Source organism: Sphaerulina musiva (assembly GCF_000320565.1).
Source record: "Sphaerulina musiva SO2202 unplaced genomic scaffold SEPMUscaffold_13, whole genome shotgun sequence".
NCBI lineage: Eukaryota > Fungi > Ascomycota > Dothideomycetes > Mycosphaerellales > Mycosphaerellaceae > Sphaerulina > Sphaerulina musiva.
Window position 1 is genome coordinate 899396 of NW_016017395.1, and position 13536 is coordinate 912931.

The following is a 13536-nucleotide window of genomic DNA, read 5'->3' on the forward strand; positions in this document are numbered from 1 at the left end:
TGGATCTCATCATCATGTGGCACGCCCTATCTCCAGAGCATCACAGATACGGCTTCACCACGCTTTCGTCTTGGCATCGATAGGCTCAACATCGCCTAATTCTGCGAGCAATATATCGATCAACTTGGTGCAATAGAGGTAGCATGCCGTCGTTTTTGTTACCAGCATCACATCGATGCCAGAACCAGAATTCATGATGGAATCCAACAAGACTCTGCCACCTGGCACGGTTCGCCTCATTGACAACGACCGCACCCTCAGCACGAAACATGGAAATGGCTCCGAACAGGATATTGTGCTCGTTCCCACACCTTCAGAAGACCCCGAGGATCCGCTGTACGATATTTTCTTTTCCCCCAAAACCACTCGACGATACGCATGATATGATGCGACTGACATGATCCCACCCATCTAGCAACTGGACATACCGACGCAAAATGCTCGCGACATCCTGCGTGATGATGTACACTCTCATGATAGCTCTCCCCTCGGGATCCGTCTATTCCGTGGTGAAACCCATTGAGAAAGCCACCGGGCTCACGCTCAACGACTTGAACACCGGCACGGGCGTCATGTTCCTCGCATATGGCTGGGCGTGCGTGGTCTGGCAACCCCTGGCATTGCAATACGGCAAACGTCCCGCCTACTTGTTCTCCATGCTGGCTTCCATTGCCATCATGACGAGTGCTCCCTGGTGTACGACCCGAAGCACCTATCTCGCCAACAAGGTGTTGCAAGGTTTCTTTGGAGCTCCCGTCGAGGCGCTCTGTGAGATTAGTATTACGGATATTTGGTTTGCGCACGAGAGACCCAAGTATTTGGCCTGGTATGGGTTTGGACTGAGTGTCACGGGGAAATTGGCGCCCATGTTGGCTGGGTTTATTAATGATGGGCAGGATTGGAGATGGGTGTTATGGTGGACTGCGATTTGGATTGCGATTGCTTTTGTCTATTGCTTCTTTTTGATGGAGGGTACGTACCTTCTCTTCCCTTTGCTCCTTTTTTTTTTCTTTTTTTTTGCTGACTTGAATACCAGAAACAAACTATGATCGCACACACCACACCCCGACTCACGCTCCCGCAAGTGAAGTCGTAGTCTCCGAACTCACCTCTGGCATCAACTCCACCACCGTCCACGAAAAAGACTCCAAACCCCTCGATGCCCTCTCTTCTTCCTCCACCTCCGACCGCGAACCCGGCCAAATTCTCCCCCTCTACCCTCGCAAATCCTACTGGCAAAAACTCCGGCTATTTCCATACGCCAACAACAACAAATCCCGTCCCAACCGCATGTTGGACATTTTCCTCGCCCCCTTCAAAGGCTTCACGTACCCCGTCATTGTCTACGCGGGACTCATGTACGGCGCCAACGCCCTCGTGTGGTCCGGTGTACAAAACGCCACCACCGGAACCGTCTACACGACTCTCTACGGCTTCTCCACCACGGGCATCGCTGCAGCGTACTCAGCAGGTGTCATTGGAGCGATTCTGGGCGGCTACTATTGTGGCAAAATGGGCCGAATCCTCACGGTCAAATTGGCCAGACAAAAGGGCAGAGACGGGATTAGTGAGCCAGAGGATACGTTGTACATGTTTGTGGCTTCGATGATTCTTGTTCCGTTTGCCATGTTGTTGTATGGATTGGGAGTCACGTATCGTGTTCATTGGTTTGCGTTGGTGTTTTCCCAGGGCGCGTTGGCTGTGAGTAATTGTCTGTGTGTGGCCGGTGGGATTGGATATGCGATTAGTTCGTATCGGGAGTTGAGTGGGGATATGGTTACGACGTTGATTTTGATACGGAATACCTTGAGTTTTGCGGTGAATTATGGGTATGTCTTTTTTTTCTTCTCTCTCTTTTTTTTCGTTATTATCCATCTAATCTTTCCATCTTCCATCTTTTTATAAGAAGAAGAAGAAAAAAAAAGAAAGACTCTGTACTAACATCTATCGTGTCTCTTTGTCCAGAATTACACCCTGGTTGAATGCATTAGGATATCGAAATACATTCATCATGGTCGCCGTGATTGGTTTTGCATGGAATGCTTCACTGTTCATCATGGTGAGGATTGGACCACGTCTGCGCGCTTCCAGTGCAGAGCGATATTGGAAGGACGTGGCCAAGGCTCGAGCGAAGGGGTTAGGGCATTGATTCGATTTTGATTCGATAGGGCAGGTGATAGATAGTTGGATGATATTCTAGAGTTTGCGAGATTCTCTTTTTTTTTCTTCTTTTCTCACAATTGGCTGGAAATGGAATTTTGACTGAACGGTAGCCTACAACCACGACCCAGAAGGAGAAGAAGAAGAAGACTCCCACGTCACACGAGATGATGAAATCAGATGAAGATGGAATTGTCACTACGATGACGGGAAAGAAGAAGAAGAATAAGAATAGGAAGAGAAAGACGAAGCCTTCGGTGGTGATGGTGGTGGTAGTGGGGGATGTGGCGAGTATGCCGAAGAGGGATGGATATGAGGGATGGATATGAGGGGTCTGGTGATGAGGGGAGGGGGAGGGGGAGGGGGAGGAGGAGGAGAGGGCGAGAAGGATGCTGTAGATAGAAAAGGGAGGGCGGAGTCTAGAGGTTTATTGAACGATTGATTGATCAATCGATTGATGATGTCAATCAGGGGAAGAGGGGTGGTGGTGGTGATGGAGGAAAACAAAGAGGCGCTTGAGGAGAAAATGGTCGTCTCTTGAGGGACTCGTCGACTGTTGAGAGCTGTGAACGAAGTTAAATGAGGGAGGAGGGTACGTGCCAGTCTTCTCCCGACAGCATGCTTCTTCTTCTTCTTCTTCTTCTTCTTCTTCTTCTTCTTCTTCTAGCGTGGCCTTGGTGTCGATAGAGCACGGTGTATTCCATGTCCCATCATGGTTTCATGACTCTTAGTCAGCCAACACACATGTCGTGTCATGTTCCTGGAATAGAACGTTTCCAATTCAGGGTCATTCTCGTGAGCAGCGTTCATTCTCCCGTACGGGGAGAGGTCGGGAGATGAAACAGAAATTGAAGAAAGACATGTCAAAAAAGTGTACTTTCTTCGGCCAACCCAGCCGTCAATCGGCGTTCATCAGACAAAAAGTACGAGGCGTTGTACAAATCTCTTTTCCCTACGCTCCATGTTCCGGGGTATCATAAAAAAATCCATGCCGTCCATCCATCACCACTGATCAATTGTTCAATGCACCCCTTCAGTAGGCACCGTATCCTCCGCCACCCAATTGGTTCCTTACCCAGAACTCATTATACGTCGAATAATCCCTCTCCCCAGAAAGACCCAACTGACTGGCGATATTCACATATCCCTCTCGATTCCTCTTTCCGCCCATTGCCACGCCTTTCAAATCTGCAGCGCTAGCATCATCTTCCTGCCACGGACTCCTGCAAAATGGACAAGTGACATATCCTTGACCCCGCTTCGTAGCAGCCCATTGCCCAAAACACTCCTTGTGGATGTTGTTTCCACAAGCAGCTTTACAGTATACCACGAGTTCACCCTGCTTGGGCTTCCCCGCATTGTCGGTCTCGAATTCCGTCATGCAAATAGGACAATCTTCTCCTGCAAGTGGCTTGCGGTTTCCATCCATCTCTGATCCATCCGCTCTATCCTGCTCTGCGACTTCCGACGGAAGGGGTGGGGCGTGCTCGAAGATCTCGCGCAGTTCAGAGGACACAAAGGCGAGTTGATATTCCAAGTCTTCTCGTGCTCGCAGCACACGAGCGAGAACGTAGACGATATGCTTGCATTGATGGCCTTTTCGGGCATGCGGACAGGTGCATGACGGAACGCGAGAGATGGTGATGTGGTAGATGTTCCCGGTGGTGCCTGCTAAGGACACGACTTCGGTGGCATGGTTGTCTGGTGACTGCGGGTGAATGTCGGCGGGCGCTGGCGTTCGTTTGCGGTCAATGACAAACATGCGCTGGGTGAGAGCGCGATGGCGGATGTCGGCGTAGGCTTGGGGGGCCCTTTTGCGGTAGACTCGGAGCCTCTTTTCGGTGTCGGTGGCAGCACTCTTCGTCTTCTTGCTGGAAGGCGTAATCTCGGCATTGGCATCGTTGTTGTCGTCGCGAGTGAGAGCAGCGGACTTGCGCTTGCGAGAGGCTGTCACTTGGACTTCACTCTCACCACGGGCTCGAGAGTGCCGCTGGTGGGATGCATGCTGCCTCGGGGGCGGTGCATCAGACTCGTCGGCGTCGTCGGTGAGATCAATGGGCGCGTTGAGGGTTCCACATGCCCGCAGACGGGCTCTATCGCGTGGCAGAGGGAGTGAATGGTGTTGATGAGAGATGGACATGACCAGACGTCGACTGCGGTTGTGGTACGAGGTTGGTCAGGGCGTTGTCCAACACGAGGGGAGAGAGTCGCGATGGATGCACGATATCACGTGTGTTTGGCGGTCCGTCAAGGTCTCGGCCCGTCTCAACGTCCGAGGACCCTTTACTTGGAATTCTTGAATTGGCCCTGTTTCACAAAACACCCCCTCGGCCCCGACCCCGACCCCTTTCATTGCTACTGTAGGCCATGCAAATGCAACCTCACTTACCATCGCCAGCAGATCCGCCATGTGAGTACGCTGTTGTAACAATCCTACCTAGGTACATATACCGCGACTGGATTTGTTGTTGTTTTTGTTGTTATTATTACGTGATGGCAGGACCTGCACCACCATCAGGTGAGGCCACCAACTAGTCGATTGACTAAAAACTGCCAGGTACAAGTGCACTCACTCATGGGACAGCCTGATCCTAGCCTCTCGCTCAAGCAATATCACTCCATCCTAGTCTTAGCGTAACGGTATTCGTACAATTACACATTACTAGTGATACTACATGACAAGTTTGACAGCAGCGACTTGCATATTTCATGGTCCCCTGGTACTATCGTCAGCAGCAACCTGGCTACAAGTCAAGCAAATCAAGCTCAAAAGGAACCTCCATAGCCTATTTTACCTTTCCAGACAGCCGAACCACATGCTCTTTATACGAGAATGTCCGGATGATGGAGCATTAGCTCTCCATTTTTGCTATCTTTGACCGCCAAGCCGAGTCTTCCGGACTGTTGTCACTGTTCAACTCCAGACCCCCCGGACGGGACATGGGTGACAAGCCGGGGCTTCATCTCGGATCAACGACGTATTGGTATCAGTAGTATCATAGTCTGCTACTTGGAGACTTTTGCTGCCTCGGAGGCGCAATCATGAGGCCAGGGCTCACAAGCCTCACGGCGTAGAACACGATCCCGCAGGCATCGTTGCGCAAATCGCAATTCACGCTCCAGACTAGTCTTGGGCGTCCTGTCAATCAAGTATACGATGTAGGTAGGTATTTTTCTCGTCCTGGTTGCTATTGCAAAAAGCCTCGACCCTCTTTTCGTCTCTGTCTTATCTGTTATTCGCTCGTTTCTTGCTCATTCTTGCTCTCTCTCACTCTCTTCCCATCTTCTACTCTCCCCATATATCTGCACGTCATGTTCACAGACTACTGCTGGCCTAGGCTGCTGGTGCTGTCTGCAGCCTTGCTTTTGCCCGTGCACGCTACCAACGGACATGTCAAGCGGCAACAACAAGAGACTGCAAAGCAGCGCTGGGACGAGCTGCATTCCAATTATCTAGATGGTTTGCAGTCCACCCTAGAACAGGATGGCCAATGCACCTGGGACACTATGGTGGTCCGGAGAGAATGGTACGCACATCACTTCTGGCCGCCCAGACCGATTCGAGATATGCATGCTAAGATACCATGGTAGGGGAGACATGACTACGGAAGCAAAACAAGACTACATCTCGGCATTACATTGCATGAAAAGATTACCCTCTCAAACCAGCCGAATAGAATTTCCCGGTGCCCGTTCTCGCTTCGATGACTTTGCAGTAGCCCATCTCATCAACACGGAGACGGTGCACCGCTCACCCTGGCTCGCCATCTGGCATCGACATTACGTCTGGACGCTCGAACAAACCATGCGAGAAGAATGTGGCTACCAATATGGTACGTGATTCTTGCTTCCTCAGTCTCCTCCTCCTCCTCCAACTAACCTTTTCTTCTTCTTCTTCTCTAGGCCTTCCATACTGGCACTGGTCCAAATACCTCGCAGAAGACCCAACCCAGTCCGACCCGGAGTCCTGGCCCCTCTTCGACGGCAGCGAGACGTCCATCTCCGGCAACGGCACACAAACAGGCCCACAATGTTCATGCATCCAAACCGGCCCTCTCGCCAACTGGACCATCAACTTCGGCCCTACCACCAACGGTTGGGGCTGCTCTCGCAACCCACGAGGCGACGGATACGGGTATAATCCGCGTTGCATCGAACGTGCATTCAGCGTCAGCGATCTCGCCCAGCTCCAATACAGCGATGTCGTCAAAACCGTTGATGAGGGAGCCACCGCCAACGATTTTGCTAGTCTCCTCGAACTGATCGCTCCAAGCACGCATAACGCTCCGCACTTGTTCATGGGCGGCACGCAAATCGAAGTTCCCTTTTCGAGTCAGGATCCTTGGTTTTTCTTCCATCATGGTATGGTGGAATTTGTGTTTGCCGTTTGGCAGAGTGTGGATTACGATACGAGAACGACGACATTGCCCGATCCGGAGATTTTTAATGATATTCGCGCAAACGGCTGGAGTTTACCCGTGCCGAATCCCACGCTGGATAGTGAGATTTATCTGTCAACTGTGTTTGAGAATATTACGGTCAGAGATGCCATGTGGACGAATCGGAATAGCTATTGTTACCGGTATGAGTAGAGTTGTACCCAAGGAAATGAAATCTGAGATAGAGGGACGAATCGGAAGTGGAAAATCAGGGTAATGTGTAACACAGAAAAAAAGGATCCAATCGTGTCAGCAGTTGCACGACTACAGTCGTTGAGAGTACGTCTTGCTATATAGCTTATGATAATGTACATGTTTTCACGTTTTGAAAGTGTGACGTTCTGGAAGCGAGCCATCTTAATATATTGGAGCCAGTCCAGCTCACTGCGATAGGACCTAGCCCGAGTGAGGACAAAACCGCAGAGATTCCGACCTACGTGAAAACGACACCGACGACGAGCTACGGTAAGAGAAGGGAGGCATGAAATCGGATGACCCCATATCCCTTCCTCCCTCCCTCCTCCTCCTTGCCTAGTCGTCGAAAAAAGAAATTCGGCGATGATTCTCGAATAAAATTCGTTTGCTAGAAGTAGAATGACTAGTACTAGTAGTAGAGGCTAGAGTCCCTTATCCAATCTATACCTACACTAGCGCGAATAAAGAAAAATACTTTATATCAACAACAGCAAATAATATTACCTAGCACTACTGTCGTTATTCCCGTTACCTAAGGCATGAATCTCCGCGCTTCGAACATAGGTATACGCAAAGTGCGGCTGTTAAATACACAACCTCTGTTCCTGCTATATATACGACCGACAAGGGAATGCGTCTACGAATCTCGTATGTTTGGAGCAGCTCCTCTGGCTTCGAAAGGCAGACAACGTGCGGAAGCGAATGCTGAGCCGAGTCAGTCAACAGACAGCAACGAGAAATCAGAGCAAGGATCTACAAACATAAGAATTCGAAGGCTGGGTGGTGGTCATCTCTACTACATATCGTCGAGCTGTCTGCCAAATTAGCCGCCTCAGGGCTCTCCCATGTTGCCGCAAGGTGGTTGGGTGGTGTCCTCCGACGACTTTGAAGTCGGCGAGACGAGGTCAGAAGGCGACTGAGATCTCTCGAGTGCAGATGACAGCGACTTTGCAGATTTTCGTTTTGCCGTGCATTTGACGTTTTCAATTCCATGCGTCGCCCGGCGGAGCCCTCCAGCGAGCACCATGGCCACCACTTGCACCACTATCCCATTCTTCAGTGCGTACATGCGAGAGGTGGGTTCCCGTGAACAGGCCATTTCGGGTGGTCCTCGACGAGCACCGGGACGAACATTGGCCTCTGCGCCATGCGTGCACACCCGGCCCAAACCGCTATCGAGTGGACGCATGTCACAGCGTCCGTCGGTCGAGAGTGAGTGACCCTGAGGGTCGTCCGGACGACCACACCCTCCACGTGTAAAAATCCGTGCTTCTTGGGAGATCGAGGTGACGCATGCAAAGGTTCCGGCTCTGCAAGGACAGCAGAGCAGCAGTGTCTAAAGTTCGAATATGCCACGGTCAGCAAAAAACCTTCCGGTTAGCTTTCGATGTACCATACTCCGGGCCCGTGGGACAGCCCCAAATATGACTGTTTCGTGATATACAATAGTGGTTCAACCAACCATACGTCGCAACTCTCCATCCTCCCACTGGTTCGCGAGTAAACAAAAAATGAGGACAAAGTCACATATTACAGCCGGTGCCTTGGGGCAACGGGCGAGCAGTATACAATACTGACGCACCACCGCCATCCCACGCCTCTCTTTGACTCTCCCACAATTACCACGCTCCACATCTTGCAGACCACCGAAATTGCAATTTTACCCCCAAGTACCGAGACTCAAGCTCGCTCTCTCAACATCGAGACTCAAGCTCGCTCTCTCAACATCGAGACTCAAGCTCGCTCTCCCAACATCGAGACTCAAGCTCACTCTCCCAACATCGAGACCCAAGCTCGCTCTCCCAATATCGAGACCCAAGCTCGCTCTCCCAATATCGAGACTCAAGCTCGCTCTCCCAATATCGAGACTCAAGCTCGCTCTCCCAATATCGAGACTCAAGCTCGCTCTCCCAACATCGAGATTCAAGCTCGCTCTGCCAACATCGAGATTCAAGCTCGCTCTGCCAATATCGAGACCCAAGCTCGCTCTGCCAACATCGAGATTCAAGCTCGCTCTGCCAACATCGAGACCCAAGCTCGCTCTCCCAATATCGAGACCCAAGCTCGCTCTCCCAATATCGAGACTCAAGCTCGCTCTCCCAATATCGAGACTCAAGCTCGCTCTCCCAATATCGAGACTCAAGCTCGCTCTCCCAACATCGAGATTCAAGCTCGCTCTGCCAACATCGAGATTCAAGCTCACTCTCCCAACATCGAGATTCAAGCTCACTCTCCCAACATCGAGACTCAAGCTCACTCTCCCACACCAAACAAGATGTTGCTCCCTCTCAAGAAAGATTTCATGCAGATGCTGCAGCCTGCCACACCCAGTGCGCTATTGGCACTCACTGATGGCTGCAGCATCTGCATGAATACCGAGGACACCGACGTCCTCACTCTCAACTGCGACGGCAGACACTCGTTCTGCAGAGGGTGCGTGAGCACGTGGTTCCAAGACTCGACGAGCTGTCCACTGTGTCGCCAAGTCCTCTATTGCAAGGTGGAGAAGAAGGACAAGGCGTTGATCGCCGTACTCAAGAGAGACATGCTCGCAGGCAAAACGCCAAACACCATTTGCCCGGTACTGGTCCACCACGCCACCACGACATACGAGCTGTTCCAACGCTCCTGGGCACACTCTGTCGAGAAATGTAGACAGAATCTGGACGGCCTCCTCACCATCGGAGCAGAAAACATGGGAATGGCCGCCTTCGTTTTCGCTTTCGCCATTTTCACAGACATCGACTGGGACTTCCCCGATACCACTCGCACACAATGGGCCGCGATCACGTCCAAGGTCTTTCAAGCCCTGTGCAGGCTGCACGGACAAACCATGTCAGGTGCAGTACTTTGGGGCATGTTGTGGCTGGAAGCCGACGAAATCATGTCATCGTTCGAAAACAGGGAGACGTATTACTACGTCATTGTCGGGATGATAGACTTCGTCTTGTACTATGCGCTGATTGACTGCCGCGCTGAAGAAGGGGCCAAGGCCGATCTGGAGTTGGCAAAGCTCGCCAGATACTGGAAGTGGATCCACGAGGACAAGGCAGACTCGACAGAGTTGGATGGACCCTTGATTTGATGATGGATTGATTATGTACCACTCGCGCCATCGCGCCACTGAAGATGGTCCTCAATGTCCAGGGCATGCGTGCAGTTGGCGGGAATGGAGTGTGCAACTTGACTGGCAGGTAGCTTTAGAGAAATAGCCGTGTACATGGAAATTGCTGCGTTTAGTCAATCAGGGCGCGAGATCACATCTACCATTCCGTCTTGGTCGTGGTGGGCCGGTACTCTGTCGGCCCTTGGAGTAGTCACTGTCCAGAAACCGCATTCGCTTCGCTTCATATCAGTATCAACTCGCTCCATCGACATCATTGCCCTCTCCCACTCGGACAATGTCCTTCACTCCGCCCATTCTCTTTGCAAACATCCTCACGAACCCAGCTCCCACCTCTTCCACGCCGCCTGCCACATTTACGCCCTGCAAAAGCAGAGAAGTCGTCCTCTTCCCCTCCAATCCGCATCCCACAATCCTCTCGAACCATCCCATGTCTGTGTCGACGTTCAAACCCACTCCATGACTGGTCACATTCCGCCGCAAATGCACACCCACTGCACAAATCTTATGCATATCGTCCACCCACACTCCCGGATGCTCCGTCGTGCAGGTTTCCACGCCGAATGACCGGCAGACATCCATGACGGAGTTCTCGAGGAGCCGAACGTAGCAGCGAGGAGTAATGTGGTGTCGCTTCAGGTCGATGATGGGATATGCGATGAGTTGACCCGGGCCATGGAAGGTGGTTTGCCCACCGCGGAGGGCTTCAACGAAGTCTGCTCTGCCAAGAGGAGTCTGCTCCGTCAAGTACTCCCTCTGGGCAGGAGAAACGGTGCCAATCTCGCGACGGCCGCACGTGTAGACGGGGTGGAACTGGGCGGTGATGATGGTTGGCGGAGGTGGTGCGGGCAGCGTGTGAGGCGATGCTTTGTGGGCGAGGAGGGAGGTGACGAGGCGGTGTTGCAGGGCGGCGGCGTGAGAGTAGGATGTGCAGGCGGGGAGGTGGATATGTCGGAGAATCATCTCTCCTCTCCTCTCCCGACCTCATCGGCGTCAAGGTCCATCACCGTCAATGGCACTCAATGGTGATGGTCCCGAGTGGAGGTGTGAACTGTGAAGCGCATCTCGGACCGCTTCGGACCGAAACTCCCGTCATCTTCAATTCTCCACCACCGATATACATTCATCGTCCTTGTACCTCCTATATTCCATCAACTTGAACCATGTCGAGGCTCATTTCTGTACACCCGGATGACAGCCAAGAAAAAGCCGTGGAAAACTGACATCCAAGGTCATCTCTTCTCGCAGGTCGTAATCACCATCGACATCATCATCATCATCACTGTACACCACGAAGAAACTCGGGGGCTTCATCTCCGTGGCTCACATATCGCCAGCTGAGCATCCTCCATGGGGCAGTATCTACGACTGATTATGATCGACCCGATGATCTGGTGTCGATTCTAGGTTGATCTTGGTCTTCATCCAGTCGTTGTGCTCGGCACGACTCCGACCGAGATCCGCCTCGGATTCGTGGAGAAACTGGGCATAAGATGACAATGCCTTCACGAGAACCAGTAGCCCTGTTGAGGAGAAGGCGGAGGCGTCTCCACTCCAAGAGCACATCTCTCGACAAACATGCGCGACGGTCAAGCTGAAAAGGCTCAACCTGCGAGCATAACTGGGACGACATGGCTGCCCGGCCTGCGTCCCTGGCCTCTACACGCCAAGATGGTCTTGCTTTTCACATTGACTTTCTGCGCACTCAGCACTGCGGTTTTGTCGCATCCTCATGCCCACAAGCCTCATCCCCTTGTCCTGAAGATTCCAAGAACTGCGGATGGTGCTTCTATACCGCATTCGCCAGACTATTCGTCCTTCAGCTTCGAGCCGGCCTTCTGGGTCGAGTTCTTTGGAAATGCAACTCGTCCGAATCAGTTTACTTTCAAAGCTCTCTCCACCCTCCACGCTCATGGTGGGCGACCGGCCATCCGTCCGGGCGGAATTACAATGGACTCGATGATATACAACGAGTCGGCTGGCGATCCAGTCCGGACAACCAACGAGAATGGGGGTGTCTACCGCACGACGGTTGGACCAGCCTACTATGAAAGCTGGGCCAACTTCCCAAACGGAACCGAGTTCATATCCACCCTCAACTTCGGCAACAACAGTCTAGATATCGCACGAGACATGGCGCTTGCTTCCATCACGTACCAGCCAGATCTCATCAAAGCGTTTGAGCTGGGGAACGAGCCAACGAACTATGATGCCGAACGCTGGGCAAACAGCACAGACGAATACGTCGCGCAATGGAAACAGTGGACTTCAGCAATCGATCAGGCTGTGAATGGTCGAGCAGCGACCGCAGTCGGCAGTCAGTGGGGCACGGACAGATGGTGGGCGTCTTCTGCAACCACAGACGAGACTCCCCTTCACGTCCGCCCTGCCGATATCATTCCCGCCGGAATTGATTCTCAACAGCAAGTCTCAGACTACTCCATCCACTCGTATGCATTCGCCACTTGTGATCCCGAACGTGCAGCACTAGCCACCATTCCCAACATCCTCAACCACACTCACCTCGTCGAATACGCCGATACCGAAATCCTCCCCTCGGCCAAGGCAGCCTTAGACTCTGGCCGACCGTGGATTATCGGAGAGTTCAACAGTATTGCCTGTTCTGGCGCCCCGAACGTCTCCGACACCTTCGCGCAAGCCTTATGGGAAGTGGATACCGAGCTCATCTACGCCGTCCGCAACGCTTCTGCTTGCTACTTACATCAAGGTGCTACTCTGGTGTTCCAAAGCGATCAGCAAAGCAACACTCCTGACGAAGATGGAAAGCCTGGCTTTTCGACGTATAGTATGCTGTATCCGGTGGAGACGGCCAAGCGCGGTCCGCAACGTACTTTACCGGGTTTCGCTGGCTTGCTCTTTCTCGCTGAAGTCTTTGCTGGTAATGCGACGAGGGTACGAGCGCTCGAGACGCCGAGAGATCTGGACAACGAGCATTTTTCTGCTTATGCTTTCTACGACGCCGACGAGCTCAGTAAACTTGTTCTGATCAATATGAAGCCCTACTATGCCAATTCCACTGACGACTATACCGTGGAGTTTGATATATTTGCGAGTCAGAAGCGCTTTGCTTTTAGACAATCGAATGGGATGCGACAGCGAAAACCAGTATATCTCAAAAGATTGACTGCACCGACAGTGGACGAGAAACGCACGGAGCGAGTCACTTGGGCCGGTCAATCGTTCAAGACCGCCAGTCCCGAAGGCGATGTGCACATTGAGCGAGTGGATGCTGACGGAATTGTGAAAGTACGAGGTAGCGAGGCTGTACTCGTTCTCTTTGACGAGACCCAAGTATGCGACTTGTCCCGGACCGTGTGAATTCCATTGGTGAGAATGGTGAGTGGCTCGCGGGAAGGTGAGTGATAGGGGCGGCTGCAAGCATATATCTTGCCAACTCTCGTCATACTATTCGCAGACTACAGATTCAGCCTCTTTCCCAAACTCCTTCTACTTGCTGTGTAGGTATATCGTTCATCGCAATACACAGGGAACCTGGCCTCCTCGCTTCCCTCTCACATCATCCATCTCTCCATCTGTCTATCCATTGCTAACTCCAGTCACGCCATCGACCCAGCGCTCTCTACACCGAAATTGGGA

The 13536-nt window shown here is 52.2% G+C and overlaps 6 protein-coding genes across 6 annotated transcripts; 3 read left to right on the plus strand and 3 right to left on the minus strand.

The window, feature by feature from the left end:
* Positions 1–196: 196 nt before the first annotated feature.
* Positions 197–2208, plus strand: SEPMUDRAFT_75053 (MFS general substrate transporter; the record flags this gene model as incomplete). The annotated part of the gene is made up of 4 exons (XM_016910092.1): positions 197–336; positions 416–972; positions 1037–1829; positions 1966–2208. 4 exons carry the CDS (start codon positions 197–199, stop codon positions 2147–2149), a joined length of 1674 nt encoding a protein of 557 aa, XP_016756346.1. The 3' UTR covers positions 2150–2208.
* A 941-nt stretch (positions 2209–3149) lies between these two features.
* Positions 3150–4319, minus strand: SEPMUDRAFT_152472 (uncharacterized protein). Its single transcript, XM_016907466.1, has one exon. It carries the CDS (start codon positions 4298–4300, stop codon positions 3194–3196), a length of 1107 nt encoding a protein of 368 aa, XP_016756347.1. The 5' UTR covers positions 4301–4319; the 3' UTR covers positions 3150–3193.
* Positions 4320–5619: 1300 nt separating this feature from the next.
* Positions 5620–6752, plus strand: SEPMUDRAFT_75061 (Di-copper centre-containing protein; the record flags this gene model as incomplete). Its single annotated transcript, XM_016910093.1, has 3 exons — positions 5620–5687; positions 5752–5993; positions 6064–6752. The coding sequence occupies exons 1-3, from the start codon at positions 5668–5670 to the stop codon at positions 6750–6752; spliced, it is 951 nt and encodes a 316-aa protein (XP_016756348.1). The 5' UTR covers positions 5620–5667.
* An 830-nt stretch (positions 6753–7582) lies between these two features.
* On the minus strand, positions 7583–8946 carry SEPMUDRAFT_152474 (uncharacterized protein). Its single transcript, XM_016907467.1, has 3 exons — positions 8926–8946; positions 8814–8872; positions 7583–8569 (listed from the first exon to the last, which is right to left on the minus strand). Exon 3 carries the CDS (start codon positions 7981–7983, stop codon positions 7627–7629), a length of 357 nt encoding a protein of 118 aa, XP_016756349.1. The 5' UTR covers positions 7984–8569; positions 8814–8872; positions 8926–8946; the 3' UTR covers positions 7583–7626.
* SEPMUDRAFT_137004 (lipoyltransferase) lies at positions 8921–10883 on the minus strand (the record flags this gene model as incomplete). The annotated part of the gene is made up of 1 exon (XM_016902821.1): positions 8921–10883. A coding segment is annotated over one exon (731 nt), but the record flags the coding sequence as incomplete, so codon positions are not given.
* Positions 10884–11589: 706 nt separating this feature from the next.
* Positions 11590–13257, plus strand: SEPMUDRAFT_54898 (glycoside hydrolase family 79 protein; the record flags this gene model as incomplete). Its single annotated transcript, XM_016909317.1, has 1 exon — positions 11590–13257. One exon carries the CDS (start codon positions 11590–11592, stop codon positions 13255–13257), a length of 1668 nt encoding a protein of 555 aa, XP_016756351.1.
* Between the last annotated feature and the right edge of the window lie 279 nt (positions 13258–13536).